Source organism: Callorhinus ursinus, unplaced genomic scaffold (genome assembly GCF_003265705.2).
Source record: "Callorhinus ursinus isolate GAN/ISIS: 27379988/994484 unplaced genomic scaffold, GSC_fseal_2.0 scaffold71, whole genome shotgun sequence".
In the NCBI taxonomy this organism is placed as follows: Eukaryota; Metazoa; Chordata; class Mammalia; order Carnivora; family Otariidae; genus Callorhinus; species Callorhinus ursinus.
Window position 1 is genome coordinate 6,022,196 of NW_027397133.1, and position 26,241 is coordinate 6,048,436.

The 26,241-nt window shown below is 51.8% G+C and overlaps 2 protein-coding genes across 4 annotated transcripts in view; one reads left to right on the forward strand and one right to left on the reverse strand.

Annotated features, from left to right (window-relative positions):
* Positions 1 to 225: 225 nt before the first annotated feature.
* On the reverse strand, positions 226 to 5,414 carry PINLYP (phospholipase A2 inhibitor and LY6/PLAUR domain containing). Of its 2 annotated transcripts, none has more exons than XM_073886632.1 (6): positions 5,282 to 5,414; positions 3,972 to 4,118; positions 2,885 to 3,001; positions 1,072 to 1,224; positions 674 to 817; positions 226 to 462 (listed from the first exon to the last, which is right to left on the reverse strand). In XM_073886632.1, exons 2-6 carry the CDS (start codon positions 4,039 to 4,041, stop codon positions 308 to 310), a joined length of 639 nt encoding a protein of 212 aa, XP_073742733.1. In that variant the 5' UTR covers positions 4,042 to 4,118; positions 5,282 to 5,414; the 3' UTR covers positions 226 to 307. The 2 variants fall into 2 exon arrangements, with proteins under 2 accessions (XP_073742733.1, XP_073742734.1); XM_073886633.1 differs by lacking the exon at positions 5,282 to 5,414 and adding an exon at positions 4,471 to 4,558.
* Positions 5,249 to 26,241, forward strand: part of XRCC1 (X-ray repair cross complementing 1) — a 23,281-nt gene continuing 2,288 nt past the window's right edge. The window contains exons 1-12 of one of the 2 annotated variants that reach the window (XM_025849563.2): positions 5,249 to 5,374; positions 5,747 to 5,839; positions 12,855 to 12,965; positions 22,449 to 22,607; positions 23,502 to 23,576; positions 23,672 to 23,777; positions 24,001 to 24,110; positions 24,186 to 24,297; positions 24,860 to 25,115; positions 25,439 to 25,555; positions 25,745 to 25,838; positions 25,972 to 26,104. In XM_025849563.2, the coding sequence (XP_025705348.2) occupies positions 5,324 to 5,374; positions 5,747 to 5,839; positions 12,855 to 12,965; positions 22,449 to 22,607; positions 23,502 to 23,576; positions 23,672 to 23,777; positions 24,001 to 24,110; positions 24,186 to 24,297; positions 24,860 to 25,115; positions 25,439 to 25,555; positions 25,745 to 25,838; positions 25,972 to 26,104 (1,417 nt within the window). In that variant the 5' untranslated portion in view covers positions 5,249 to 5,323. The remainder of the gene's footprint in view (positions 5,375 to 5,746; positions 5,840 to 12,854; positions 12,966 to 22,448; positions 22,608 to 23,501; positions 23,577 to 23,671; positions 23,778 to 24,000; positions 24,111 to 24,185; positions 24,298 to 24,859; positions 25,116 to 25,438; positions 25,556 to 25,744; positions 25,839 to 25,971; positions 26,105 to 26,241) is intronic. The other variant, XM_073886629.1, reaches the window with a different exon arrangement.

Here is a 26,241-nt window from a genome sequence, read left to right on the forward strand (position 1 = left end):
GGATAATAATATGCACTTCACAGAGTTGTTGGGATTCTGAAATGAGGTACAGCATGGAGAACACTCTGCACAGCAGCCCAGCAGGGAGCATTCCTTTAATAAACAGTAGGGTCTTCTCTCCCTTCCTTGCAAAGAGGAAGTTCCCAAGGGTTAAGACCCTTGCTTTCTGCACCCTACCTTCCTGATATGAGATGCATCATATCACAAGAACTCAGGCTTGCTTTGTTAACCTGTTTAATGTATACGCACATGGGGAGGTGTAGGCTGAGGACAAATGGAGACCTCAAGCCACATATTCCTCAGTTCTTCACTCCGCCCTGCCAGGGGCCTGGGGGGCTGGAAGGCAGTCTGCTCGGCGGAGGAAGTAGAGATAGGAGGCTGAAGGCACCTGGGCCCCAGCCTTAGCGTAGCAGGCACTCTCTGTAGCACAGCCCCGAGTGGCAAATTTGGGGTTGATGAGACCTGGGAAGGGGATTTCAGAATGGAGTCGGCCCCTGCCCCTGCCTTCCTCACCACCCAGGGGTCTTCTCACCACCACCACCCCCCCCACACTGCTCCACTCCGCATGTCCTCACCCAGTTCCCTGGAGCTACCATCTCCCCTAGAACCTGGCAGTATGGGCTTCCAGTTCTGGGGCCCTGTCCCCTCCTCTAGAGATCCAGGTTCCCCTCACCAGCCTGCACGTTGCCAGCGAAGTAGACGCAGTGGGTTTCCTGGCCAACACAGCGGGCTGCCTGGGTCCCAGGGCATGTCTCCTGAAAGGGCACGATGCAGGCTGGGCACTGGAGACCGTTCTCGGTGCGATTGTTCTGGGGAGCTGGGGATGAGGGTGCAGTGTAAGGTGCGGAGATGAAAGCCTTCCCTCACCTCACAACAACCCCGGGGGTGGGGGTGGGGGAGGGACATGGGCTGCGAAGGGACACTGCCTTTCCAGGTAAGCAAACTGAGGGGCACGGCAAGCAAGTTGGGCAGTGTCTGAGCACCAGGCAGAGGCAGGCCGGGGCACACAGAGCGGGCTCTGGGGGTGGCTGGAAGAAGCGAGTCCCGATGCGGGGCTGAGCTGGCACTCACGGGGCACGGAGCCACGGTTACAGCCATCACTCTGGCAGCAGAGGGTGTTGGACACCATGTAGTCCTTGGGGCCCATCGTGGTGGACACGAATCCCGAGTAGCAGTCGCTGTACTTCATGCAGCCCTTGTAGGTGTTCAGAGCGTGATGGCCCTCTGAAGGATGGGGGGAAGGAAGGGAGGGCTCCCGCAGCGCCCGCTGACCCCACTCCAGCGCGGACCCCGGCCTCGGTGAGAGGGGGGTCTCCCAACCCTGCACTTCCCACACCCCCGCGACTGCCTTGGATGGTCTCTTCCAGCGCCCCAAAGCCATGCCCCTTTATTTGCCTGGGGTATGGTCTGGAGTAGTTTATAAAGTGGCGCCCCCGCCACCCGCCCCGTTACCATAGCCCCCAGTCTGCCCTGATGGCTTCTTGCAGCTCCCCATTGCCAAGCCCAGGTGCCGGCCTGACCGGGTCCCTTGTGCCCCGCCCCACTGCCTTCTTCCAAAGGCCCTGCCTAGGCTTGTGCGAAATGGTCTCTCCCAGCCTTCTCCACCTTCGCCCTCCCCCTGCACCTTCCAAATCCCTTCCAACAAACCCTGGGAGGCCACCCCCAACCCCACCCTGCAACACCCATATCCTTTAAGGTGGTCTATGCTGCCCCCCACGTCTTGGCTGCAGTGGTCTCTTCTAGTCTCCGTGGTCTTCCCCCTCGCGACCAACTGGTGGTCTCTCCCAACCCAATCCAAGGATTTTCCTCATCACCCCCTAAAAGGTGCTTTTTCCCCACCTTCCTCTCCCCCAGTGCCAGGGTTTGAATCTCCCTCCTGTAAGCCTGGGGTCGTCTCTCCAAGCCCTTCGGATCCTTTCGCCCACCGGCACGCCGGCTCGCCGGGTAGGGCAGCGTGCAATCCTCTCTCCCACCCTCCTCACACCCCCCCTCCGGTGGGGCGTGGTTTCCTCCTACACTCCAGGTGGCCCTCAGCTCCTGCCGCCGCCTTCACACCTGCCTCGGCCCCATCATCTCTCCAGTGCCTAATGAATGGTCCTTTTCAGCTTTGAATGAAAAACCCTGCGCTGCTCCCCGCGCCCCCCGCCGTGGTCTCTTCATCGCTCCCCTTCTCCCCCATCCTTTCTCGGGTCTGGGGCGGTCCCTTCCATTGAAGTCACGCCCTCCTCTCCCAATTCCCCCACCTGCCTCCCCATCTCCCTCTACTTCTCTTCACGACGATTTGCTTCATAGTGCAGGGTTCTCTTTCCTCTCCTGTCTGGCATGGTCCCTTTTATGTCTCTCTCTCTCGACCTCCTCCTGTCGGGAATGGTCCCTTCCAGCCCGCACCACCCCCACCATCCCCGGGGCGGGGGTGCGGTGGGGTCTGTTCTTCCCAATTTGGACGATTCCTCCCTCTCACCCTAAATGGTCAACCTGACCACATTCTCCCCAACTCACCCCAGCGTCTTCCTTCTCTTCCGTTCCTCCCCCGCCCCCATTCTACCTCCTGCCTGTTAGATTCTACCCCCTCCCCTGTTCTGTTCCCCCATGTCCTTTCCTCTCCTCACCCCCACCTGCCTTAGAAAGTCTCTATATCCGCCCCCGCTCCCCCCACCCCAATCGAATATTTTGGAGAGCCTCGTTTTCCGAAATCCCTGAGAACAATGGTTTCTATCATCCCGTTGAATTCGCTTCCTTCCACCCACCACCTCAGGATAGTCTCTCCCTCTTCCCTGACGTCCCACACGAGCACCGTGATGATCCCTCCCGTGGCGTGAAGCTATCTTCTACCCTTGAAGGCACAACCACCTCCCCAGGGTGTGACGCCAGGCCCTCCTCGTACTTGTGCTCGACTCCCCGACGATGACCACGCATGCGTCCTTGCCGGCCTCGCAGGCCTTCATTTTTCCACTGCACGTGGGCCCGGAGCCCCGGCACACTTCACAGCTCAGCGGGCACCCTGCAGTGTAGAGAGCCAGGCTGTCGACATGAGGGGCATGGTCAGCGGACCACCAGTGAGACTTCAGGGTCCAGAGGGAGATGGGGCAAAGGGGGCCGGATCTGGAGTCCTGAGGGAGGAGGGACAGGTGTCTCCCTAATTGTTCAGGGGTGGAGCACGGACCGCTGTCCAGGGAGCTGTCCAGGGCCCTTGCTGGGACGCGGTGGTGAAGCCAGCAAAGCTGCTTCCAGGGGCGGGAAGCGACTCCACCAGGGAGCCTGTTTCCCTAATTACAAGGCTGGGGACTTGGGACGCTAGGGTCCTCTGAGAAGGCTGGGGGACAGGGAGGGGTCCTGGCGAAGCTTTCCAAGGGCTTTTGTGAAGCTTCAGGTCCAGCTGTTTCTTGGACACAAGACCATGTGTAGGTCTTGGGGATGGTAGGAGCTCAGGCAGGGGAACCTGAGGCTGGGGTCTTCATCCCAGATCAAGAAGGATGAGTCAAGACCAAGAGGGCAGAGGGCATGGACTCCTTGGTCCTAAGAGAGGAGGCAACTGGGGGCCCAGACATGGGTCCTGGGGAAGGTGGAACTTGTCTGAACTCCGGCATCTAAGGGAAGGGGGGCTGGGGGTCTGAACTCTAGAATCCAGGGAGAAAGGAAATCTCTACTCCCGCATCCCGCCCTTCCCCCAGTTTCTCCCCCCACCCCCTTTCTAGTCATGCTCTCATCCAATTTCCTAGACTTCATGTCTTACTTGGAGACCTTGCCTGGGGGGAGAGAGGATTCAGAGCCCACCAAGCTCCCTCCTTTCTCAGGGATCCAGTCACATGAACTTTTGAGCTTTTCTTCCCTTGAGGCCCCAGGCTTTCTCTTCCTTCAGACCCTGCCTTCACCATGAATCTGAATTCCCAGGACACCACCTCTTTTCCCCCTCCAAGATCTTGCTGAGTGCTCTCTCATGGTCCTCAGGGTCCAGATCCCTTCTCACTTACCCAGACCCAGGAGGGTGCAGAGCAGCGTGAAGGCCAGCAGGAAGGTCCCCGGTTTCATGGGAGTCCTCATGGTGAGTGAACCTGTAGTCCCAGGTCCCCAGCCCTTATAGGAAGCTGAGGAGGGGCGGGTCTGGATCCACCTTCACCCTGAGGTGAGAAATAGCTGAGGTAAGATCTCAGGGCAGGCCTTTGTGGCTCTGCGTTGGGGATATGGAACCAGAATCCAAAAGGGACCTGGGCATCTCATGCTCAGCCACCTGCTCCACAGAGACCCCAGCACTCTGGGCTTCTGGCCCCCTCTTCCATCAAGACCCAGAAGGTCACCTTCCTGTTTTCTCACATTCCCACTGCCCTCCTCTCCCCATCTTTTCTGGCCTGAAGCCCAAGGTCAGAGTCGGGTCACTTGATTCCCTCTAGGTATAGGGTGGCTGCTAGGACTGAGATCCCCTCTCTCTTCCCTCTCTTTCCAAGGAGGCGCCCAGCGTGGGTGGGGCCCTACTTGGGAGGGCCCAGCATGTCCAGGCTCGTTCTGCGGGGGACTAGGCGCCCTGTCTCTCTTCCTTCTTCGTGCGCTTGGCTCATATTCCCTGTTCTGTGTTTGGGCTGTCCCCAGCTCCGACCCCGCCTGGGGCTGCACCTCTGGGTCTCACGGGGACCGAACAGAGGGATGCCTGTCAACAGGCAGGGGCGGGCGTGGTAGGAGACAAATGCCCGCAGGTCACATATTGGGAACCCGAGGCATCGGTGAAAGCATGCTACGTTGGGTGTATCTGGTTTGGATGCATGCTTTGGGTCTTATTTAGGTCTTTGATCCACTCTCTCTTCGCCTCAGGCATAACCCTAGAGAGATCGGAGATTTTGTTCGTGTGTGCATGGTGGTGGTGGTGGGGGGGGTAGCGGGGAAGAGTGTAACCGCAGGAACCCGTGGAGAGGATCCCGTAGCGGTATGTTCCAGGTTCCCTGGGAAAAACCAGTCGGGTCTGCGTCCTCCTATTTTCTAAGGCTTCAGTTTGGGCGGTGACTGCATCGCCCAATGAGAACGGCGAATTTTTTCTAGGGGCCAATCCTGGAGGCCGCTCCTGTTGCCAGGCGCCCAGAAAGCAGGGTGTGAACGACACCGGGAGGCGGAGCTTAGAGGAAAGCCCGTTGCTAGGGAACTAAGCGCCTCGCTCCGGAGAGGCGAGACTGGGCATGCGCGGCGTCGACGCGTGAGCCGGCGCGCCGCGGTTTGAAAGGCCCGAGGCCTGTGCGCTTGCGCACTTCAGCCCGCGCAGGGCGCACCCCCCCCAACACCCCCCCCAAACTCGGACCTTCTTTCATCCTTCGCGCCAGGCGAAGCCCAAGACGTTGACATGCCGGAGATCCGTCTCCGTCATGTGGTGTCCTGCAGTAGCCAGGACTCGGTGAGGAGCTGGCTTGGGAGGAGGTTGGAAGACGTCAGGGAATCCATGCGGGGGCACCACAGGAACTTTGGGAGAGTGAAAGGGAACTTCACGGAAGTCTGTGGCGGGTCATGGGGGAATTCCAGGAGGCTCTGAGGGAATTCTGGGAGAGATGTGGAATAGGGGAACTTCCGGTCAGGAAAGGAGGCACTGGGGAGCATCCCGGGGAAAATGTTACAGGGGACTCGAGGCAGGGTGTGGGGGGATTAATGGGGAATTTTAAATCTGGGGCAGCGCAGAGGGCTCGGGAGGACTCAAAGGAATAATGTGAGAGCCGGGGACCGAGCTCTCTTCCCTGTACCCTTACTTTCCCTTTTCCACGCTTATCTCCAGACCCACTGTGCAGAAAACCTCCTCAAGGCGGACACTTACCGAAAATGGCGAGCAGCCAAGGCAGGCGAGAAGACCATCTCTGTGGTGCTCCAGGTGATCCTGCCCTCCCCCTGTCTCCTTCCTAATAGGAGTCTGGAGACTCAAGGTCCAGACACGGCTCTTGAGCCAACTGGCAGTGGGTTAAGACACTTTCCCTTCTGGACTTCAGCTTCCTTACCTGGAAAATGGGCAGTGTGATTGCTGTGCCCCTTAGCAGAGGACAAAGGTGGCCCAAGGACTAGGCCAGGATGACCATAGGAATCAATGTGTGGTTGCTTTTACTTTCTGGGCCTCAGATTCCTCAGCTGGAACAGGGTGAATCATTTTCACTATCCTGCCTCCTGAAGTCAGTGGGCTCCGGGCTGGAAAGTGTCCCCGAAGTTCATGGAAACCAATCAACCCCATTTTAAAGATGGGGAAACTGAAGCGGGAGGTGGGGAGGAGTGACGTGGCTAGGCTAAGTGCCATTCTAGAATGCTTGCCAGGTTCTTCTGAGTGCTCTCACCCACTCTTCACCCCAGTGCTGTGAAGTTGGGGGGAGGCACGGAGGAAAGTGTGGTTTGACCCCATATGGTTACAGAATTCCAAGCGGGCTGTTCCTGTCACGGATAAGAAACTGGTGGGAGGAGAGAGCTAAGCATGTTTGAAGCATCTGCTCTGTGCTGGGTACTGGCCTGGATGATCTCACTGTTCACAGGCACAGTGTGACACAAGGGCCCTTATCACCATCAGTCATTGGCATGCTAAGACTCAAACCCACATTGGTGCTCTGAACACTTTGTCACACTGCTTTGTGTTCACACGCTGGCTTTTTTTTTTTTTTTAAGATTTTATTTATTTATTTATTTATTTCACAGAGAGAGAGAGAGACACAGCGAGAGAGGGAACACAAACAAGCAGGGGGAGTGGGAGAGGGAGAAGCAGGCTTCCCGCTGAGCAGGGAGCCCAAGGCGGAACTCGATCCCAGGACCCTGGGATCATGACCTGAGCCGAAGACAGACCCTTAACGACTGAGCCACCCAGGCGCCCCCAACACACTGGCTTTCTTGATCTTGGCCCTACTCCTTCTGAACGTAGGGGTGTTTGGGGAGGGATGTTGCGGAGCAAGGCTTACATGATTGTGTCGAACCTTTTCTTGGTCTCTCTTTTGCCCAGTGGTTCTGAAAAAGTTTGAGCTCACAGAGCCTTTTTAGAATTAGAGAGAAGCTGAGGATTCTCGCCCCAGGAAAAATACGCAGACCTATAAGACTTTCTGATTTTAGAAGTTTAAACATCTCCTCAGTCCCTAACAGAGTAATAATAATGAGAGCTGACATTGGTTCAACGTTGCAACTGCCAGTTATGGTTTTGAACACCTCACATGGATCAACTCATTGAATCTATAAAAACCCCATGGCCTAGAGTCTAGTATTATCTCCATTTGAGAGATGAGGAAACTGAGTCCCAGAGAGGTTATGCCATTTGATTAAAGCCAGTGTTTAAAACTGAGGAGGTACAAAACAAATAAATATATAAACTGAGGGAGGGACAAGTTGTTCACGATTTAGTCTTGGGACATGGATTCAAGTCCCCATCTCTCCCTCTTACTCATTCTGTGACCTCAGGCACATTTTTCCATTTCTCTGAACCTGTTTTCTCACCTGTCCATTGAGAATAATGAGATCGAAGCCCAGGGTCATTGTGAAAATATGGTGACATAACGTCTGCAAAAGTGCTCTGTCAACAGGTAGATGTTTGTGTAAAGGGAGGGATTCATGTTTTTATTACTGGGTGATGATTCTGCTGGGTTCTCTTAGGATCAGGTGACCCTGGGAGAATCACATTCCATTCTGTACCCTAGTTGCAGTGGGAGCAGAGAGACCAGAGGGAGGAGAGACGTGACGGGGGATGCGGGAACCAGAGGGGCCAGAGCAAAACACAGGGTTCTCTGGTCTGGGAGACTGAGGGAGATATTGCAGCTGTCCCTGAAATGGGAAACCCAGAGAAGGGGCAGCTTGAGAAGGTGATACCTTCAGTTGGGATGTCCAGGCATGCCGTGACTTTGGGACATCTGAGGTCCAGGCGGCAGTTAGGAATCAGAACCGGACCTGGATGGAGACAGAGGTGTGGAAGTTGTTAGCGCAGGGGCAGGACCTGTAGACTCAGGAGTAAATGGATTCTTATGTTCATTTGTTCACTAATTATTTATGAAGCACCTTCTATAGGCCAAGCACTGTTTTAGGTCCTGGGGCTACACAGCAGCAGATAGCACGAGACCAAAATTTGTCAGTCGTGTGGAGCTTTCGTGTTAGGAGGGAAAGACTGACAAACCAATATGTAAAGAGTGTCAGAGGGATGGTGAATGCTGTGGAGGAACATTAAACCCTTAAGAGGAAAGGGGAATGCTGCAGCTGGAGGAGGAGGCAGTGACAGGAAGTGTTTCTTTTTTTAAAGATTTTATTTATTTATTTGACAGAGAGACAGCGAGAGAGGGAACACAGGCAGGGGAGTGGTGGAGGGAGAAGCAGGCTTCCCGCCGAGCAGGGAGCCTGATGCGGGGCTCAATCCCAGGACCCTGGGATCATGACCCAAGCCAAAGGCAGACGCTTAACCGACTGAGCCATCCAGGCGCCCCAAGAGGTTTTTCTTTTAATACGGATCCAGGAAGGCCTCCCTGAGCAGGTGACATTGAGCACAGTGAGCTATGTAAAGATCTGGGAAGGAAACACAGACTCTGCGGCGGCCTGGTCCCTGGCGTGCTGGAGGAACAGCAAGGAGGCCAGTGTGGGTGCAGTGGAGTTAGCCAAGGTGGGGAGAAGCAGGAGAGGAGCTAGGGGGGGGGGGGGGGGTGGAGGGCCCCCAACACGCTGAAGGCCTGAGAGCCACTGTAAGTACTTGAGCTTTTACTCTGGATGAGTTGGGAGCCACTGAAGGGCTCTGAGCGAAGGAGGAACAGAAGCGAACTTAGCTTCTCACGGAATCCTGCTTTCCGCGTTGAGAATAAAGCGCAGGGGGCATGCGGCATCACAGCGACTGTTAATTTATCCCACATGAGAGACACTTTGGGCAATCTGATTGCATTTGGCAATGGCCAGGATTCAGGGTGACTCCAGATTCATCTAATGCTAATTCTGGTTCTTGTCAAGCGAGTGGAAAGGCAGACATTTCTGGACGCAGATGCGTGTGGATTAATCTGTGGAGTGTTCCTCCCAACCATGTTATGCAACATCTGGATTGCCACACAGCGTTCAACCCTCTGCTCGTGACGGCCACACACACCTTTTTTGTTTGCGGTAGCTGACGGAGGCTCCGAGGATAACCCATCAGCTGCTCCCAGGAGGGGAATTCCAGCTTCTTGGCTAACCGCTCCTGGGCCAGAGGGCATGGATGGGACAAGGTCCAGGTAGCTCTGGTGCCCCGCTGATGTGCGTTCTTTAGAAGAAATGCTTAACAGCAGGGTGGTGCACATTTTGTGGTGGTTTTTCAGTGGCTTTCTAACCATTCAGTTTGTCCTCATGGCATCTTCAATTGTTTTTCGCTTATTTGATGTGTAACAGGTGTACAGTGAAGCACACGGTTCAGTGAATCCTCACAGACTGCAACCCACATACTCCCCATCTACACCCCATCCACATCCGAGTCACAGGATGGGCCCAGGCCCCAGGCCCCCTTCATTCCTTCCTGTCCCTGCGCCCCACAGGGTAGCAACTGTCCTGGTTTTTAGTAGCACAGATTCATTTTTTTTTCTCTTTTTTTTTTAAAAATTTTATTTATTTATTTGAGAGAGAGAGAGTGAGAGAGAGAGAGAGAGCACATGAGGGGGGGAGGGTCAGAGGGAAAAGCAGACTCCCTGCTGAGCAGGGAGCCCGATATGGGACTCGATCCTGGGACTCCGGGATCATGACCTGAGCCGAAGGCAGTCGCTTAACCAACTGAGCCACCCAGGTGCCCCTAGCACAGATTCATTTTGTCTCTTTTTGAATCTTATATAGATAGAAGCATGCAGGATAGATGTCTGTGGCTGCTGTCGCTCAGCCTAATGTTTGTGACTTTTTTTTATGTTTAAAGATTTTATTAGAGAGAGAGAGAGAGAGATGGAGCACAAGCAGGGGGAGTGGCAGAGCAGAGGGAGAGGGAGAAGCAGGCTCCCTTTCTGAGCAGGGAGCCGGATGCGGGGCTCAATCCCAGGACCCTGGGATCATGACCTGAGCCGAAGGCAGACGCTCAACGACTGAGCCACCCAGGCTCCCCGATTTTTTTTTTTTGAGATAAAATTCACATAACATGAAATGCACCATGTCAACCATGTGAAGCGTACAATTCAGTGACAGAGTCATGGCCTCTGAAAGACGTCCACGTCCTGATCCCTAGAACCTGGGAACGTGTCACTTGTCACAGCAGAGGGGACCCTGTGGTTGTGGTGAAGTTAAGGATCTTGAGGTAGTGAGATTAGCTTGGGTTATTTGGAGGATAGGAGGGGACCCAGCATCCTCACAAGGGCCCTTATAAGGAAAGAGGGAGGCAGGAGAACCAGAGAAGCAGACATGAAGAGGGAAACAGAGGCCAAAGTGATGCCATCGCTGGCTTCGGAGGTGGAGGAAGGGGCCACCAGCTGAGGCACACAGGTGGCTTCTAGAAGCTGGAAGTAGGGCAAGGAAACAGATTCTCCCCTGGAACCTCCAGAGGAATGCAGCCCTGCCGACACCTGGATTGAAGCCCCGTGAGACCAGATTTCAGGCTTCTGACCTCCAGATCTGTAAGAGGTATTGTTGTTAGCCAGTGAGTTTGCAGTCATCTGTTACAGCAGCAGTGGGACACGAATACGCCAGGCCCCTGGCACACAGTGAGAATCGGAAAGTGTTGGCCACGATGATTCCTTTGCGACAAGATGGGGAGACTGAGGCAAGTGCCTCACCAAAGCCACTTGGTCAGGAAGGGCAGAGCCCGAGTTACAACTCAGGGGGCATTGGTTCCTTCAGCAAATGGTTACTAGGGGCTTCCCGTCCATCTGTCCATCTGTCCATCCATCCATCAGGAACGTATTGAAGGCCTTCTGTGGGAACAGTGTCCACTGACATTTAGGAGTGTTTGCTCTATGGCAGGCACCATTCCAGGGGCTTTGTAGTATCCCTCGTTTGAATCTTTACAACAGCTCTCTAAGTTCAAAGTTGTCACTGTGCCCATTTTATAGGTTAGGAAACTGAGACACAGGGGTGAAATGAAACTCTTTGCTCCAGGGTCACACAGACTAAGTATGCAGAGCTGGGAAGGACCAGACACTGTGTTCGGCATTCACGACGGCAATCATGGCTTAGATATTGTCTCTGCCCTCATGGAGCTTAAAAGTCTGGTGGGGGAAAGAGATGCCAGACAAATGCAAATAAAAAGTGTAGTTACATAATTAAGTGGTGATAACTGAAGAAAAATAAGAATGGTTTAGGCAGGGGGGATGGCAGGTGCAAAGGCCCTGTGGTGGAAAGGAGCCATTGTGCTCTTGGGACAGAAGGAAGGCTGGCGTGGCTAGAGGGGAGCCATCAAGTGTGTCAGGAGGCTGAGAAGTCAGACTAGGACCTGTGTCCTGGGCAGCACCGCACACCGTCCCAGGGCCCAGAGCTGTGGAGGCAGGGGGAGTGCCGTCAGGAGGCCAGCTTGGCTCTGCCATGGGAAGCCCCTTCCCTCAGCACCGCCTCCTTCTCCAGTGTGCCCGTGATGGGATGGAGGAGCACGTGTGGACTCGAGCCAGCCTCCCTGGGCTCCAGGCCTGGCTCTGCCACTCACCAGCTGTGCGACCTTGGGGAAGTTACATAACCGCTTCCTGCCTCTGTTCGCTCATGTGTTAAGTGGGGGTAATGTCAGCCCCCACCTGGCAGAGCCATTGTGAGGAGAAGAGGTGCACGTATTGCGTGTCCCGTGCGGCATGAGCACTTCGATGTTCGCTGCAAGTGTTACTGTGGCTGTTATTTTCGTGACTCATCTCAGCTCCTCTGAGGAGGAGGGTTATAAGGACAGCCCGCCCATCCTACACGGAAGAAAACCGCTGCTCAGAGAGGTTGCATGGCCACCGGGCTTGCTCAGCTTGGAAATGGCAGGGCTGGATTTGAACCCAGGCTCGCCTCACCCCAAGTCCAGGCTCCTCCACCCATGTAGGGAAGTCTCTTTTTGTGGCAGCGTGTAGGCGAAGTCTGGGCGAGTGACAGGGCCGACTGGAGCGTCGGATGCTCCTGGGGGCGGTGGACTAGGTACCTTTGAGTGCTGTAATAACTTGTCATTCTAGAAGCCACAGAGAAGAGCCCCAAACTGGAGAGCAGACTGTGTCATCCGTTCCTAACTGCCTTCCACCCCCACATGGCTTTCTGTGCCTTTAACTGTCAAGATGGGAATGGCAGACCCTTTTTCGGGGAGCCTTCCTCCACATAGATAGCTCTTTCCTTCCTTCAAAAAAGTAGTTATGGAGCATTGACTAACAGTGCCTCCTGATTGCGGGGCAGAGTGTCTACTACGTGTTGTGCTCTGTGGCCACAGTATTCATGTGTATACTCCTGGATTTGGTGATTATTCCCATTTTACGGATGAGGGTACTGAGGCACCAAGAGACTGGCTGACAAGGCCATTTTGCTAGTGTATGGCAAGAGCTGGGACTCAAACCCAGGAAGCCGTGGTGAGCAAAACCACACCAGGCCCCTACCCGGGGGGAGCTTCCTCAGAGTCCTGTGTGACTCGGGGGAGAGGGGACAGATGTGCCATTTGTGTGCATGATTATTTGAATGAAGTTGGAACCCTGGCAGGTGCTACCATGGAGAGCTCCATGACAGCAGGTTCCACACTGATCTGGCAGTCTGGAGGCGTCGGGGAGGCAAGCATGGGGGCTCATGCATTCATCCAGGGAAGATCTCCTGAGCTCCGACCTCTGGGCCATGCCCTGTGTTACATGCGGGGGGCACGGTGACACCCCTTATCCTGGCTCCCACTGTCACAGAGCTGACATTGTGAGGGAACGAGGCAGCCCAGCTGGGGGTCAGACCTCTCCGGAGGGCCCACAGTGAGGCCAGGGGCAGAGCAGGCCCTGACAGTGGGCTTTCCCCTCCCACAGCTGGAGAAGGAGGAACAGATACACAGCGTGGACATCGGCAATGACGGCTCGGCCTTCGTGGAGGTGCTGGTGGGCAGCTCAGCTGCAGGAGCTGGGGAGCAAGACTATGAGGTAAGCAGGGCTTCGAGATGAGCCCCATGTGATCCCTGCCTCAGGTGCCCATAGCCCCCGTTCCCGCCAGGGCCTCCTGGGTGAGTCCCACTGCACTCTGCCCCCTGGAGGAGTAGGTACGGGTGATAAACCGCATGCCAGGGCAGAGACCCATGTTTGCTTCAGGGAGAGGGCCGTGAACAACCGGGCGCACTTGTTTGGTCTAAGAGGCAGCCACTGCTTGAAGGCAAACCTGCTTTTCTCTGGTCCCAGAGGTTCTCACAGATGTCCTGGCAAATCGAGATTCCACATTGTTTGGGATGCCTCTGTTAGTCACTTTATATGGGACAAATGTTGACAAGAAAGAATGCATTTTGCTCTATTACAGATATTTATTTTTTAAAGGTTTTATTTATTTGAGAGAGAGAGAGAGAGAAAGCAAGCATGGGGGGAAGGGCAGAGGGAAAGGGAGAAGCAGACTCCCTGCGAAGCAGGCTCCCTGCCTGACATGGGCTCGATCCCAGGACCCCGGGATCACGACCTGAGCTGAAGGCAGACGCTTAACTGACTGAACCACCAAGATGCCCCTCTTTTATTTTATTTTTGAAGATTTATTTATTTGGGACAAAGAGAATGTGAGCGTGAGGAGCAGGGGGGCAGAGGGAGAGGGAAAGAATCTCTAGCAGACTCCCTGCTAAGCTTGGAGCCGGATGTGGGGCTGTATCCCGGGACCCTGAAACTATGACCTGAGCCAAAATCAAGAGTTGGCCACTTAACTGACTGAGCCACCCAATCGCCCCACTCTATTACAAATATTTTAAAAGTTGGCACAATCCTTTTCTTACTGGTTGAATTCATTAGAGCTGGGTTGGTGACATCATAGTTAGCCAGCTGGCTAATCCACAAAATGTTTTGGGGTAGAAATAAACCTATTTGGAAAAGCAAGTTTATAATTTTCAGTAAACAGTAAACCAGTTTCTTACAAGATGAGTTTTTTCCTTGCAGTGAGAAATTGTTTTTAGTTGAAGTATATTTTGCAAACAGTAAAATGCACAGATCTTAGTGTACGGGTTGAAGAGTTCTGACAACTGTATACACCTGTGTAACCGGCCCCCAAGTCAGGACATGGAGCCTTGCCAGCATCCCGGGGAGGTCCCTTGCACCCTTTGCAGTCACTCCCCGCCCCCCACCCTCACCAGTTCAGGCATCCTCTGGTCTCTTCTGTCACTCCAGACTAGCTTCGCCTGTCATAGAATTTCATATAGATGGAATTTTACAGTATGTACTCTTTTTGTGGCTGGCTTTTTTTCACTCAATGTCCTGTGTTTTTGAGATTCTTCCATATCTCATGTCAGCCGAGTAGCATTCACCTCAGGCAGAGACCACAATTTGTGCCTCCATTCTCTCGTGGATGGCACCTGGGCTGTTGCCACTTTTTGACGATTACAAAGAAAGCTGCTGTGAACATTTTTGTATAAGCCTCTGCATGGAGATCTCTTTTGGGTAAATACCTAAGAGTGCAATTGTGTTGTCTTAGGGTAGATGTATGTCTCAACCTTATTGGACATTGACAGTTTTCCAAAATGGTTGTACCGTTTTACGTTCCCTTCAGCAGAAGCTGAGAGTTGTAGTTGCCCTGTATCCTTACCTGTCCGTGATGTTGCCAGTTGTTAACTTGTTCGACTTCAGCCATTCAGATGGCACGCAGTGGTATTTTATTAGGGCTTTAAGTTGCATTCTCCTGACAAGTAATGTGACATCGTGTAACCTTTCACAGACCTCCTAGGTATTCATTTATCTTATTTTATGAAGTGTCTGTTCAGGTCTTTTGCTTGTTTTTTACTGGGTTGTACATCTTTTTGTCATGCATGGGTTTATTTATTTTTTCTTTTCAGATACATGTGTTGCAGATTTTTCCCCCAGTCTGTGACTAGTTTCAGGTGTGCAATGTAATGATTCAACATTTCTGTACCTCACTCAGTGCTCACCGCGGTCCATGTACTTACTTTTCCATTATCTTAACGGTGCCTTTTGATGGAGCTGATGAAGTTCAATCAATCAAGGTTTTTTTTTAAAGTTCCTTCCTTCCTTCCTTCCTTCCTTCCTTTTTCTTTTTTTCTTTTTCTTTACTGCTTTCTTTTTTACTGCTGAGTGCCTTTTGTGTTCTGTAAGGAATATTTGCCTGTCCCAAAGTCATGATATGCCCTGTATTAATTTCTTATTGCTGCTATAACAGATGACCACAAACTCAGTGGCTTAAAACTGTAACACAGACTTACTGTCTCACACCTTTAGAGGTCAGAAGTCCAAAATCAGTCTCAGTGGGCTAAAATCTTAGTGTTGGCAAGGCTGGGTTTCTTCTGGAGGCCCTAGGGGAGGATCCATTTCCTTACCTACCACAACTTCTAGAGGCTGCCTGCATTCTTGGCCTGCGGCCCCTTCTATCTTCAAAGGCAGGGATGACAATACTCTAACATCTGCTTCCATCCTCACTTCTCTGACTCCGACTCTCCTGCCTCACTTTTTCTTATAAAGACCCTTGTGATGATACTGGGCCCACCTGCATAACCCAGGCTTATCTCCCCATCTCAAGATACTTAATCACATCTGCCAGGTCTCTCTTGCTATATTCACAGGTGCCACGGAGTAGCACATGGAGCTCTTTGGGGCACCATGATTCTGCCTGCCACCATCTTCTGTGTTTTTTTCTAGAAGCTTTATAATTTTAGATTTTACATTTAGATCTCTGATCCATCTCTCAAATGAAATTTTGTATATTGTGTGAAGTAGAGGACAAGGTCCTTTTTTTCCTGTTTTTGTTTTGTTTTGTTTTGTTTTTTAATGTTTATTGAAAATACTCTAAAAAAGATTTTCCTGGGGTGCCTGGCTGGCTCAGTCAGTGGAGCATGCAACTCTTGATCTCAGGGTTGTGAGTTCGAGCCCTACGTTGGGTGTAGAGATTACTTAAAAACAAAATCTTAAAAAAAAAAAAAAAAGGATTTTCCTTTTCCCACTGAATTGTTTTGGCTCTTCTATTGCAAATTAATTGATCATATATGTGTAGGTTTATTTCTGTACTCTCTGTTCTGTTCCACTGATATGTATGTTTATCTTTGTGCCCATACCACACTGTCTTAATAGTAAATATTGAAATCAGATTGTGTTGGACTTCCAATTTTGCCAGTAGTCTCTTGACTATTCTAGATCCTTAGCACTTATTTCCATGTAAATTATGAAACCAGCTTGTCAATAACTTCATTTATTCCAGACTTACAGAAAAGTTTCAAAAGTAGTACAAAGGATTCCCTTATAATCTTCACTCAGATTCCCCAAATGTTAACACATAGGTACATATTTTTTACTGAACTGAAAAGTAAGTTGCATACATGATTTTGCATTATCCCTATTCACTACAGTGGGTATTTCCTAAAAAGAGAGAGATTCTCTTACTTAAGCTTAGTACATTTAATCAAAATTAGGAAACTAACCTTGATATAGTACTTTGTCATCTGATCTCAGACCTTATTCAGATTTTCTTCATCAGCCCAATAATGTTCTTAATAGCGAAAGAAAATTCAGAATCATGCATTGCATTGATTTGTCATGTCTGCTTGGTTTCCTTTCCCTGGGAACAGTTCTCGTGACTTTCTTGTCATTTTATGCCACTCACATTTTGGAATGATAGAGGAGGTCATTGACTTTGTAAAATGTCACTCATTGTACAAAATGATGTTTCCTGATGATTACATGTAGGCTATACACCTTTGACCAGAACACCACAGAAGTAATGTGTTTTTCTCGGTGCATCAGATCAGAGCACATGCCACTGACTTGCTCTATTACTGATGGTGGCAACTTGGGTCCTTTTGTTAAGGTGGTGAGGGCCAGGCTCATTCACTGTAAAATTACTGTTTTGCCCTTTGTAATGAATAAGTATTATGGGGAAATACTTTGAGGCTATATAAATATCTTGTTACTCCACAAACTTGTATGCACTAGTTTTAGCATCTGTTACTGATTCTTGCCTAAATTATTGATGCTATTTGAGTGATATATTTTTTAATATTTATTTATTTATTGGGGGGGCCAAGGGAGAGGGAGAGAGAATCTCAAGTAGACTCCACACTGAGCAGGGAGCCTGACGTGGGGCTCGATCTCATGACCCTGAGACCACAACCTGAGCCGAAACCAGGGGTCAGATGCTTAACCAACTGCACCACCCAGGTGCCCCTGAATGATATGTTTTTAAATTTCATTTCCCAGTTGTTGATAGCATAATAAAAATAAAATTGATATTTATATTTTGACCTTGTATCTTATGACCTTGCTAAATTTAGTTATTAATTTTTATAGGAGAATTCCATGGGATTTGTGTAGATCCCTTGGGTTGTGTTTTTTTTTTTTTTTTTACATAGACAATCACATTGTATGTGAATAAAGACAGTTTTCTTTCTTTCTAGTCTTTATGCTTTTTTTTTCTTTTTCTCATTTTTATCACACTGACTAGTATCTCTAGCACAGTGTCAAATAGAGGTGGTGAGAGCAAGACACCCTTGTCTTGTTCCTGGTCTTACTGGCAGAGTGGTGAGTCTTCACCATGAAATACAATGTCAGTTGGAGATTTGTTTATAGATGGGTGTTGTCAGGTTGAGGACGTTCTTCTCTAGACTACTTTGTTGAGAGCTTTTTTAATGAACGTGCGTGGAATTTTGTCAAGTGCTTTTTCTGATCTGTGAGGTACATTTTCACAAATGAGGTTTTCCTTTGGCAAACATTCTCATTCTCAAGGTTATATAAATTGTAAAAAGGTATTCCCTGAAGCACATGAAATTTTGAAGGTTTGTTTGAACAAACAATTCGAATTGGGGGCTCAAACTGAAAATAATTAGGGGTGTTCTGTGGGCAGGCTAGGGCAGAGGTTTTTATAGAGAAGACGCTGAAGCAAACCAAAGACATGGTTTAATTGGCTAGAGTTTAAACAGTTGCCTTGTTTGGGAAAGTCTAGTTATTTGGCTGTTAGAATAGTGGTTCTTGAATTTCATTTTCTCAAACTTGAGAAATTTAGTTGGCTGTTTATGATTCATTGTGTTTGAATTTCATTTTCTGACTCTGGCTTAGATTTGGATTTATTTTTTTTTTTTTAAGATTTTATTTATTTATTTGACAGAGAGAGACAGCGAGAGCAGGAACACAAGCAGGGGGAGTGGGAGAGGGAGAAGCAGGCTTCCTGCTGAGCAGGGAGCCCGATGTGGGACTCGATCCCAGGACCCCGGGATCATGACCTGAGCCGAAGGCAGACGCTTAATGACTGAGCCACCCAGGCGCCCTAGATTTGGATTTATTTACAGAGGCTCCCTAAGCACTAGAATCACCCAGTCCCAGAAACCCTGCTTGTTAACTGTTTTAACAAAGTCAGCAGTTTGGGGGACTATTAAAAAAAATTCTCTGTTCTTGGCAAACAGGTTTGGATCAATTCTATTTGTAATGATGAAAACTGAATAAGTGTGTTTTTAGTTACAGTTTTATCATATCTTTATAGGTGAATGTTTATTATTCGCCCTCTTATCTGTCTAGCAAGGTGGAATGGCTAGTCGGGGCTTTATCTTTTCAAATTCTGAAATGCCGATGCTCAAAGTCTCCCATTCTTTCAAGAATTTTGATTAAACTTCTGCTGGAGTCCTGCATTTTTATTATAACTTCTAACCAAGACTGAATTAAAGACTTGGGGGATGCCTCGGTGGCTCAGTCGGTTAAGTGGCTGCCTTTGGCTCAGGTCATGATCCCAGGGTCCTGGGATCAAGTCCTGCATCGGGCTCCCTGCTCAGTGGGGAGCCTGCTTCTCCCTCTCCCTCTGCCTGCTGCTCCCCCTGCTTGTGCTCTCTCTTCCTCTGTCAAAAAAATAAATAAAATATTTTTTTAAAAAACAACTATATTTAAGAACTTCTTTCATGGGCACCTGGGTGGCTCAGTCTTTAAGCGTCTGCCTTTGGCTCAGGTCATGATCCCAGGGTCCTGGGATCGAGCCCCGCATAGGGCTCCCTGCTCAGCGGGAAGCCTGCTTCTCCCTCTCCCACTCCCTCTGCTTGTGTTCCCTCTCTCGCTGTGTTTCTCTCTGTCAAATAAATAAAACCTTAAAAAAAAAAAAGGCTCTGGGACTTGTGATGTTTGGCTTCCACCCAGAGACCAGATGGGTCTGGAAGAGTCCAGAAAGAAAATGAAATTGAAGGGCAGAGCAGGGCTGGTCCACATTGGGGTTGCCTGTACAAATCAAGCGTAAGGCACCTCGTGTAATAACTAATACCATTTCCTACAAGATCAACCTGTTCTTTTCTTCCTCCTCCAAATTCTACAAGGGAGATACATAAGCTTTCAAGGTTAACATGGTCTAGAGAATAAAGGTTTAGCCCTAGAACTTTAAATACAGTGTCGGTTAATAAAAGTCTGGTAACTAGAGTTGTTTTCTCTTTCCAGCGAATGGTAGGAGCAAGGACATCTACCTGGTGGTATGGGTAGCAGCTGCCTGCCATAGTTTGCATTGTCCCTTCATTGTTGTCACTGGATGATCAAATCAGCTCCCCTGTCAGCTCAAAATCAGGCCTTTTATAAACAAGTCAAGGCCAGGGAGACGGCTTTCCTTCTGTAGAATTGTCTTTGTCTTTGTTGTTTCCTCTTCATAATCAGAGCTGAGCACAAAGAGGCCAACAGATTCAATGTTTTTCTCAGCAAAAGGCTTTCTTTTCTGATTTCACCAAAGTGCACAGCATGTCTGTGAGAAAACACAAAGTAAAACAGAACATAGCCAACTCAAATTGGCTCACTGCCTAAGAATATTTATTGTTTCCTTGGGAGGGAAGTCCAGCATTAGGGAGACCCAGAGTTGATCTGGCAGTTGGGGTGCTTAGTTGGCACCTCTTGATTCTTTGGACTTGTCCACACGGTCACAAGATAATTGCTGCTGCTCCACCCATCACCTAGTAGCACCCAAAGCAGGGATTGGAGGAAGTGGAATGGCAGGAGTTCAGTGGCTGTCTTCCATCCTGTTTCTCAGTAATGAGGAAGGAAGACTTTCCCAGAAGCCGCCAGCAGCCTTCCTCTTACCATCACATTGGCCAACTGGGTCATGTGCCTGACCCCGACTGGCCATTAGCAGAGGAAATTGCACGGCTTGGACCAATCATGGTTCATCCTTTAGTGTTGGGCACACAGCTCTAACACTCTTTTTCAGAACTGCCTGGTCCGTTTGATTCTCATTTGTCCCCTCATCATACCATCAGGATCTCCATTTATTTCTTTAAACTATTAAATAGACTTACTTTTATATTGTGTGTTTGAGAATTTCAATGTATGCAGCCTTCGTGAGTCTGAGTCTGCAGTTTGTGGTTTCTGCTGCTTGTTTCCATATGCCTCATGGTTTTGTGTGTGTGTGTGTGTGTATGTGTGTGTGTGTGTGTTAACCTCTGTTCTTTAGGAATGTGTCTGTGGGAAATCTCTGAGGACTTGGTTTTAAGTATATTCCTCCAAAGAGGATCTGCCACAGTGTCAGGTGATCTTGTATACATGCGTCTGCTGTAGGAGAAAACGTTAGGGTTTAAAGCTGATGGCCAAGAAAGAATTCTTGAGATGTCTTTGGTGCAAAAAGATGGTTTTATTTAAGCATGGGGACAGGCCCGGGGGCAGAAGGAGCTGCGCTGGGGTCATGAGGAGTGGCCCAATATATATTTTCAAGTTGGAAGGGGTTAGGGATAGCGTAAGTCTCCCAGTTATTTTGGAAACAAGGTTTCCAGGATCCTGAGGAGGATAGCTGTTGTTAGGAAAAGGTCATTTATTTTAGTAAAAACTCAGTCATGAGACTCTTCAGATGTATATCGGCGGGTCATATGCTCGGAGGATGACTGCCAACATGTATCTTGGGGAGTAGAGATAAAGGAAGTTTCCAAAGGAATTTTTTGTATGTTAAAGTAGATCTACAGGATCCTAGGGGTCAGGCTGAGATTGCCTTTTGCCCTTAGCAAAGTATTAACATCGAGGCAGCTGAGTCCCTAGAGGAATGCCACTCTGCCTGTCTCAAGGACTTGTCAATGGGCTGTAGGTAGTAAGGAAATTTAATACTTTTTTTCCTGCCTTTGTTTCCCACATCAGGACCACTGAAGACTAAAGTCTTCAGCTTGGGTTTTTCCATGCAGATAGCTCATATGAATTTTTTGCTCCAAATCCTTAAGAGTACAGACTTGTCCTTAGGATTCCTCCAGAGCAGTTTTCATGTTTTCTCTGTTGTCCTCCAGAGCGAGGGCCTCTCACTGACTCACTCCACAAGGCACATTTTCCCCTAATTTACTCACGGAGGGTGTTGCCCTTTGAGGGGGCTAAGTTCCGTGTGAGTTGGTGACGGTCTCTGAGCTACTCTTCTTCCTTGCCTGGAGCCCAGGCTTTGTCTTCTGTTCCCGTCTCCCCCACCCCCCGCCCCTGCCACCCATTAAAATTACGTTCTCTGGCACCCAGAGTCAGCAGCCCGGGCAAACACCAACCTCAGTGCCACCCACCCTGTCAGTCAGGGTCCTGCCAAGAGACTGAAACCACACCAGTTATTGAAACCGAGAATTTAACCTAAAGAATTAGCAGCTACATATTGAACCCGAGAGGCAAGAACACCGAGATGTGGTGAAGGAGTAATGCGGCGAGCAGCTGCCACGCCTGGGGTCAGGGAAACAGCGACATGGTTGGAATTCCTAAAACGTCGATGCTTAGAAGCTCGGAAGTGGGGTTCCACAGAGCTGAAACTCAGACCCTGAGGAGCTGGCACTGGAATCCCTGAGAGGGGCCGGATGACGCCAGCTCTGCAGGTGATAAGACGCTGAAAGCAGATTCGCTGGCTGCCCTGGGGAGAGGCTGCTGCAGAAGCACACCAGGGGTGATGCTCACTGGAGCCCCAAGAAGCAGGGAGCACATCCCTCCTCCGACCTCTTGCCTCGCGGCCGCTCCATAGCTCCCCCTACTGGCAGGGCCCGAGAAGGAGCAGCCGAAGAGGCAGCCATGTCCCTGCCCAGCGTCCCAGCGCTGAGCCCCAGGAGAATCACTCATCACAGGTGCAGCTCTCCTAGCCCTCTGGATTCCGCTCTTTCACGTCTGGCCTCCCCGATACTTCCTCTGCTTTCTGTGAACTCAGCCGTGCATTTCCAAAAGGTGTTTGAACATTATGCCAGTCATCGTGATTATTCTCCACTGGGAGGGTTCTTTAAGGCCGTGTAGCGGGCTCTATGGCCAGATAGAGGAGACCCTGTGAAAGAGTTTGGAGGGGGTTCATTTAGACCTGGAAGTGGAGGGATCCCTCTGGGGCCTGTGTCAGGGAGGAACCGACCTGAGGCCCAGAAGCAAGAGAAGAGAGAGGCGTTGAGGCATGTGGAAGTGCAGGCTGGATCTGGCGAAAGCCCCTGCTTTCTCCCCGGCCCCAGGAGGTGTCATTTAAGGTGGCCAGCCCTGGTTCTCCTTCGATGTTCCTTCTTCCAGGTCCTGCTGGTCACTTCGTCTTTTATGTCCCCTTCCGAGAGCCGCAGTGGCTCAAACCCCAACCGTGTTCGCATTTTTGGGCCCGACAAGTTGGTCCGGGCAGCAGCGGAGAAGCGCTGGGACCGCGTCAAAATCGTTTGTAGCCAGCCCTATAGCAAGGTACCTGGGGCGGGAATGGGGTGCAGGGTCCTTGGTCCTGGGCAAGGAAAGAGGTGAGGGGCCAGCGTTGAGTCCTAGAGGGCTGGAAGGATGGGGCAGCTGATCTCCCCAGGGGATTAGGAAGAGGCTGGGTCCCAGAGGTCTCTGAAGGGGTTTGCGATCCTTCCCATAGGTGATGCTTCATTCCCTAGAGGATGTCTGGGAAGGGTGAACTGCAGGATCTCAGATGGGAATGGGGGAAGGGGGCAGCTGACTTGGCAGAGGAGCAGTCTAACAGTTACCGTCATGGGATCTGGAGTCAGATGCTGGGTCCACCACTTCTTAGCTGTGTGACCCTGGGCAAGTGACTTAACCTTTCTTACCTCAGTTTCCTGCTCCTCATAGGGTTGCTGTGAGGTAGGGATGCTAAGCTTTGGTAACAGCGAGACTCGAGTATGTCATAACATATGTCCACCACACAGTGGAGGTAGACTTCTTACCCGGGGACCTGTCTTGGGGGGTGTTTGTCCGGTCATCCAGGGACCCAGGCTCTGTGTCCAGCCGGCAGAGTGGGAAAGAGCCTGGAGTATTTCTGTGTTCCAGAAGTGGCACACAGTGCTCCCTCCCATTCTGTGGTCAGGAATTCAGGCATGCAGGAGAGGATTCACTCGGACCCCCAGCAGCCTCTGTCACTTGCCATGAGGCTAACGGAGCTGGTGCACGTAAAGGGTTCACAGCTGAGCCCAGCCCAGAGTTAGGGCTCATTAGCAGCTTGATGTTATTATTGTCATCATTGTCCTCTGGGCACCTCCCTAGACATGTGTGTCTATAAGAGGGAAAGAGCCAAGTGAAAGGGGCTTGGGGTCAGGCCTCTGTCCTTGGCCAGACTTCCTGACCCCCACTCTCCGTTCCCAGGACTCCCCCTATGGCCTGAGTTTTATACGGTTTCACAGCCCCCCAAACAAAGAGGAGGCAGAGGCCTCACCCCAGGTAAGCTCTGCCCACCACCCCCCAGAGCCTTCTCCCTACCACTTAACCCCCACATGCCAACAGCCACTCATTGTGCTGACCTTGTGAGACCTTAGAAGGTGACCAAGCTTGGCCAGTTCCGTGTGAAGGAGGAGGATGAGGGTGCCAACTCCCTGAGACCCGGGGCCCTCTTCTTTAGCCGGATCAATAAGACCTCCCCAGGTAAGTGTGGAAGCTTGAGTCCTCAGGGAGTCCAGGGTTGGAACCTGAAGGTCTGAGGGAGGAGGAGCCTAGGGACTCCTGGGTCAGAGGGAGGAGGTGGCTGGGGGCCTGGACTAACCGGATCACTGCTGGGCTTTGGGAACAACATTCTGTCCCCTGGGTGGGAGCGGAAGGCTCTCAGGGCCCTGCCCTCTCACCCTGGCTCCACTTTCTTCCTCGGTAGCTGCAGCCGGTGACCCGGCCGGACCCAGCTATGCCACTGCTACTCTGCAGGCCTCTAGCGCCGCCTCTTCAGCCTCTCCCCTGTCCAGGGCAGTGGGCAGCACCTCCAAGGTGAGGTAGTCAGACGCTGGTGGGGTGGAGAGGGCAGAGGGAGGCTAGGGGCCTCAACTCATCCCAACCCTTCAGCCTCAGGAGTGCCCCAAAGGGAAGAGAAAGTTGGATTTGAACCAAGAAGAAGGGAAGACGCCCAGCAAACCATCAGCCCAGCCCTCACCACCTGCCGTCAAGAGACCCAAATGTGAGTGCTGGCTTCCTTGTTCTTGTAGGGGCCTGTGCTCTTCTGTCCTGAGGGAGGACGGGCTGGGGGCCTGGACCCCTGGGCCTGAGGGAGGAGGGGCTGGGGGCCTGGGCTCCTGAGTCTGAGGGAGGAGGGGGCTGGGGGCCTGGACTCCTGAGTCTGAGGGAGGAGAGGCTGGGGGCCTAGACTTCTGGGTCTGACAGAGGAGGGGCTGGGGCCCTGGACTTCTGGGCCTGAGGGAGGAGGGGTCTGGGGGCCTGGACTTCTGGTTCTGAGGGAGGAGGGCTGGGTTTAGTCCCAGTAGTATTTTTTTTTTTTAAAGATTTATTTATTTATTTTGAGAGAGTGAGAATGAGAGAGAGAGAGAGAGAGAGAGTACATGAGAGCGGGGAGGGTTAGAGGGAGAAGCAGGCCCCTCGCCAAGCGGGGAGCCCGATGCGGGACTCGATCCCGGGACTCCAGGATCATGACCTGAGCTGAAGGCAGTTGCTTAACCAACTGAGCCACCCAGGTGCCCCTAGTCCCAGTAGTATTAAATGAATCCACTCTTTGTCTTCTCCAGTGTCGGCTCCCACCCGCACCCCGGCCACCACCCCAGTCCCTGCCCCAGCACGAGGCGCAGTGCCAGAGAAGACCCGAGAAGGCACTGAGCCCAGGGGACCCCGAGCTGGCCCGGAGGAGCTGGGGAAGATCCTTCAGGGTGTAGTGGTGGTGCTGAGTGGCTTCCAGAACCCCTTCCGTTCGGAGCTCCGGGACAAGGCCCTAGAGCTGGGGGCCAAGTATCGGCCGGACTGGACTCCAGACAGCACCCACCTCATGTAGGCCTGTGCCCTCCTCCCCTCCTTGCTCCCCACTGCTTCTCCGTCTCCTTCTGGCTCCTCCATCTTGCTTTCTCTCTCTCCCTGTCTGCCTCTCTACCCATCTGTCTCTGTCTCTTCAGTTCTCTGTATCCTCTGCCTCTTTTTCTGATTCTTACATCTTTCCCTTGGTCTCCTCACGTCTTTTTCTGTTTCTCGCATATCCATCTCTTTCTCTGTCTCTGACTTCTCTCTCTTTCTTCCCCCTGTCCCCATCTCTCTTTCCCTTTTCCCACTCAGACCACACCTGACTGACCACACCCTCCCTTCTGCTCCCCCAACAGCTGTGCCTTTGCCAACACCCCCAAGTACAGCCAGGTCCTAGGCCTTGGAGGCCGCATCGTGCGGAAAGAATGGGTGCTAGACTGTCACCGAATGCGGCAGCGGCTGCCCTCCCGAAGGTGAGGTCTCTGTTGTGGGTGGCTGCGGTGCCTGACGGCTTCAGTGGGGCCCTTCCAGAGCTGGAAGCCAGGGCATCCTGAGCAATTAGTACGTGCCAGTCACTGTGGCTTCCTGAGCGCCCTCCCCCCACCCCACCTCCCCTGGAGGACACGATATGCTGGTTGTCTGAGGCCGGATTCCTCCCCTAGGTATCTCATGGCAGGGCCAGGCTCCGGCAGTGAGGACGAAGGGGGCTCCCACAGCGGCAGCAGCGGGGATGAAGCCCCCAAGCTTCCCCAAAAGGTCCTATGCCTCTTGCTGTGGCGTGGGGGAGGGTGCAGTGGGAGGAGGACATGGGTCTCTTTTGGTACCCCAGACTCTCCACTCCTGCATTCTGCAAGAACACTCACTCATACGCATGCTGCCCCCTCCTCAGCGCCCCCAGACCAAAACCAAGCCCCCTCAGGCAGCAGGACCCAGCTCACCTCAGAGACCCAAAACCCCAGAAGAGACCAAACCAGCCTCACCAGGGCCCCAGGAAGATACCGACACTGAGGGGGAGCAGTCAGGTCAGAGCCTGAGGGAGGAGGGCCTGGGGGCCTGGACTCCTGGGTCTGAGGGGCGAGGAGGGGCTGGGGGCCTGGACTCCTGGGTGTGAGGGAGGAGGGGCTGGGGACCTGGACTCCTGGGTGTGAGGGAGGAGGGG

Excerpts from the sequence above, each read along its gene's own strand:
- PINLYP (XM_073886632.1), bottom strand. The coding sequence starts at position 4,041 with ATGAGGACTCCCATGAAACCGGGGACCTTCCTGCTGGCCTTCACGCTG. Across the intron at positions 1,225-2,884 it reads CGTCGGGGAGTCGAGCACAA|AGGGCCATCACGCTCTGAAC; the intron begins GTACGAGGAGGG and ends CCCATCCTTCAG. Across the intron at positions 818-1,071 it reads TAACCGTGGCTCCGTGCCCC|CTCCCCAGAACAATCGCACC; the intron begins GTGAGTGCCAGC and ends CCTCATCCCCAG.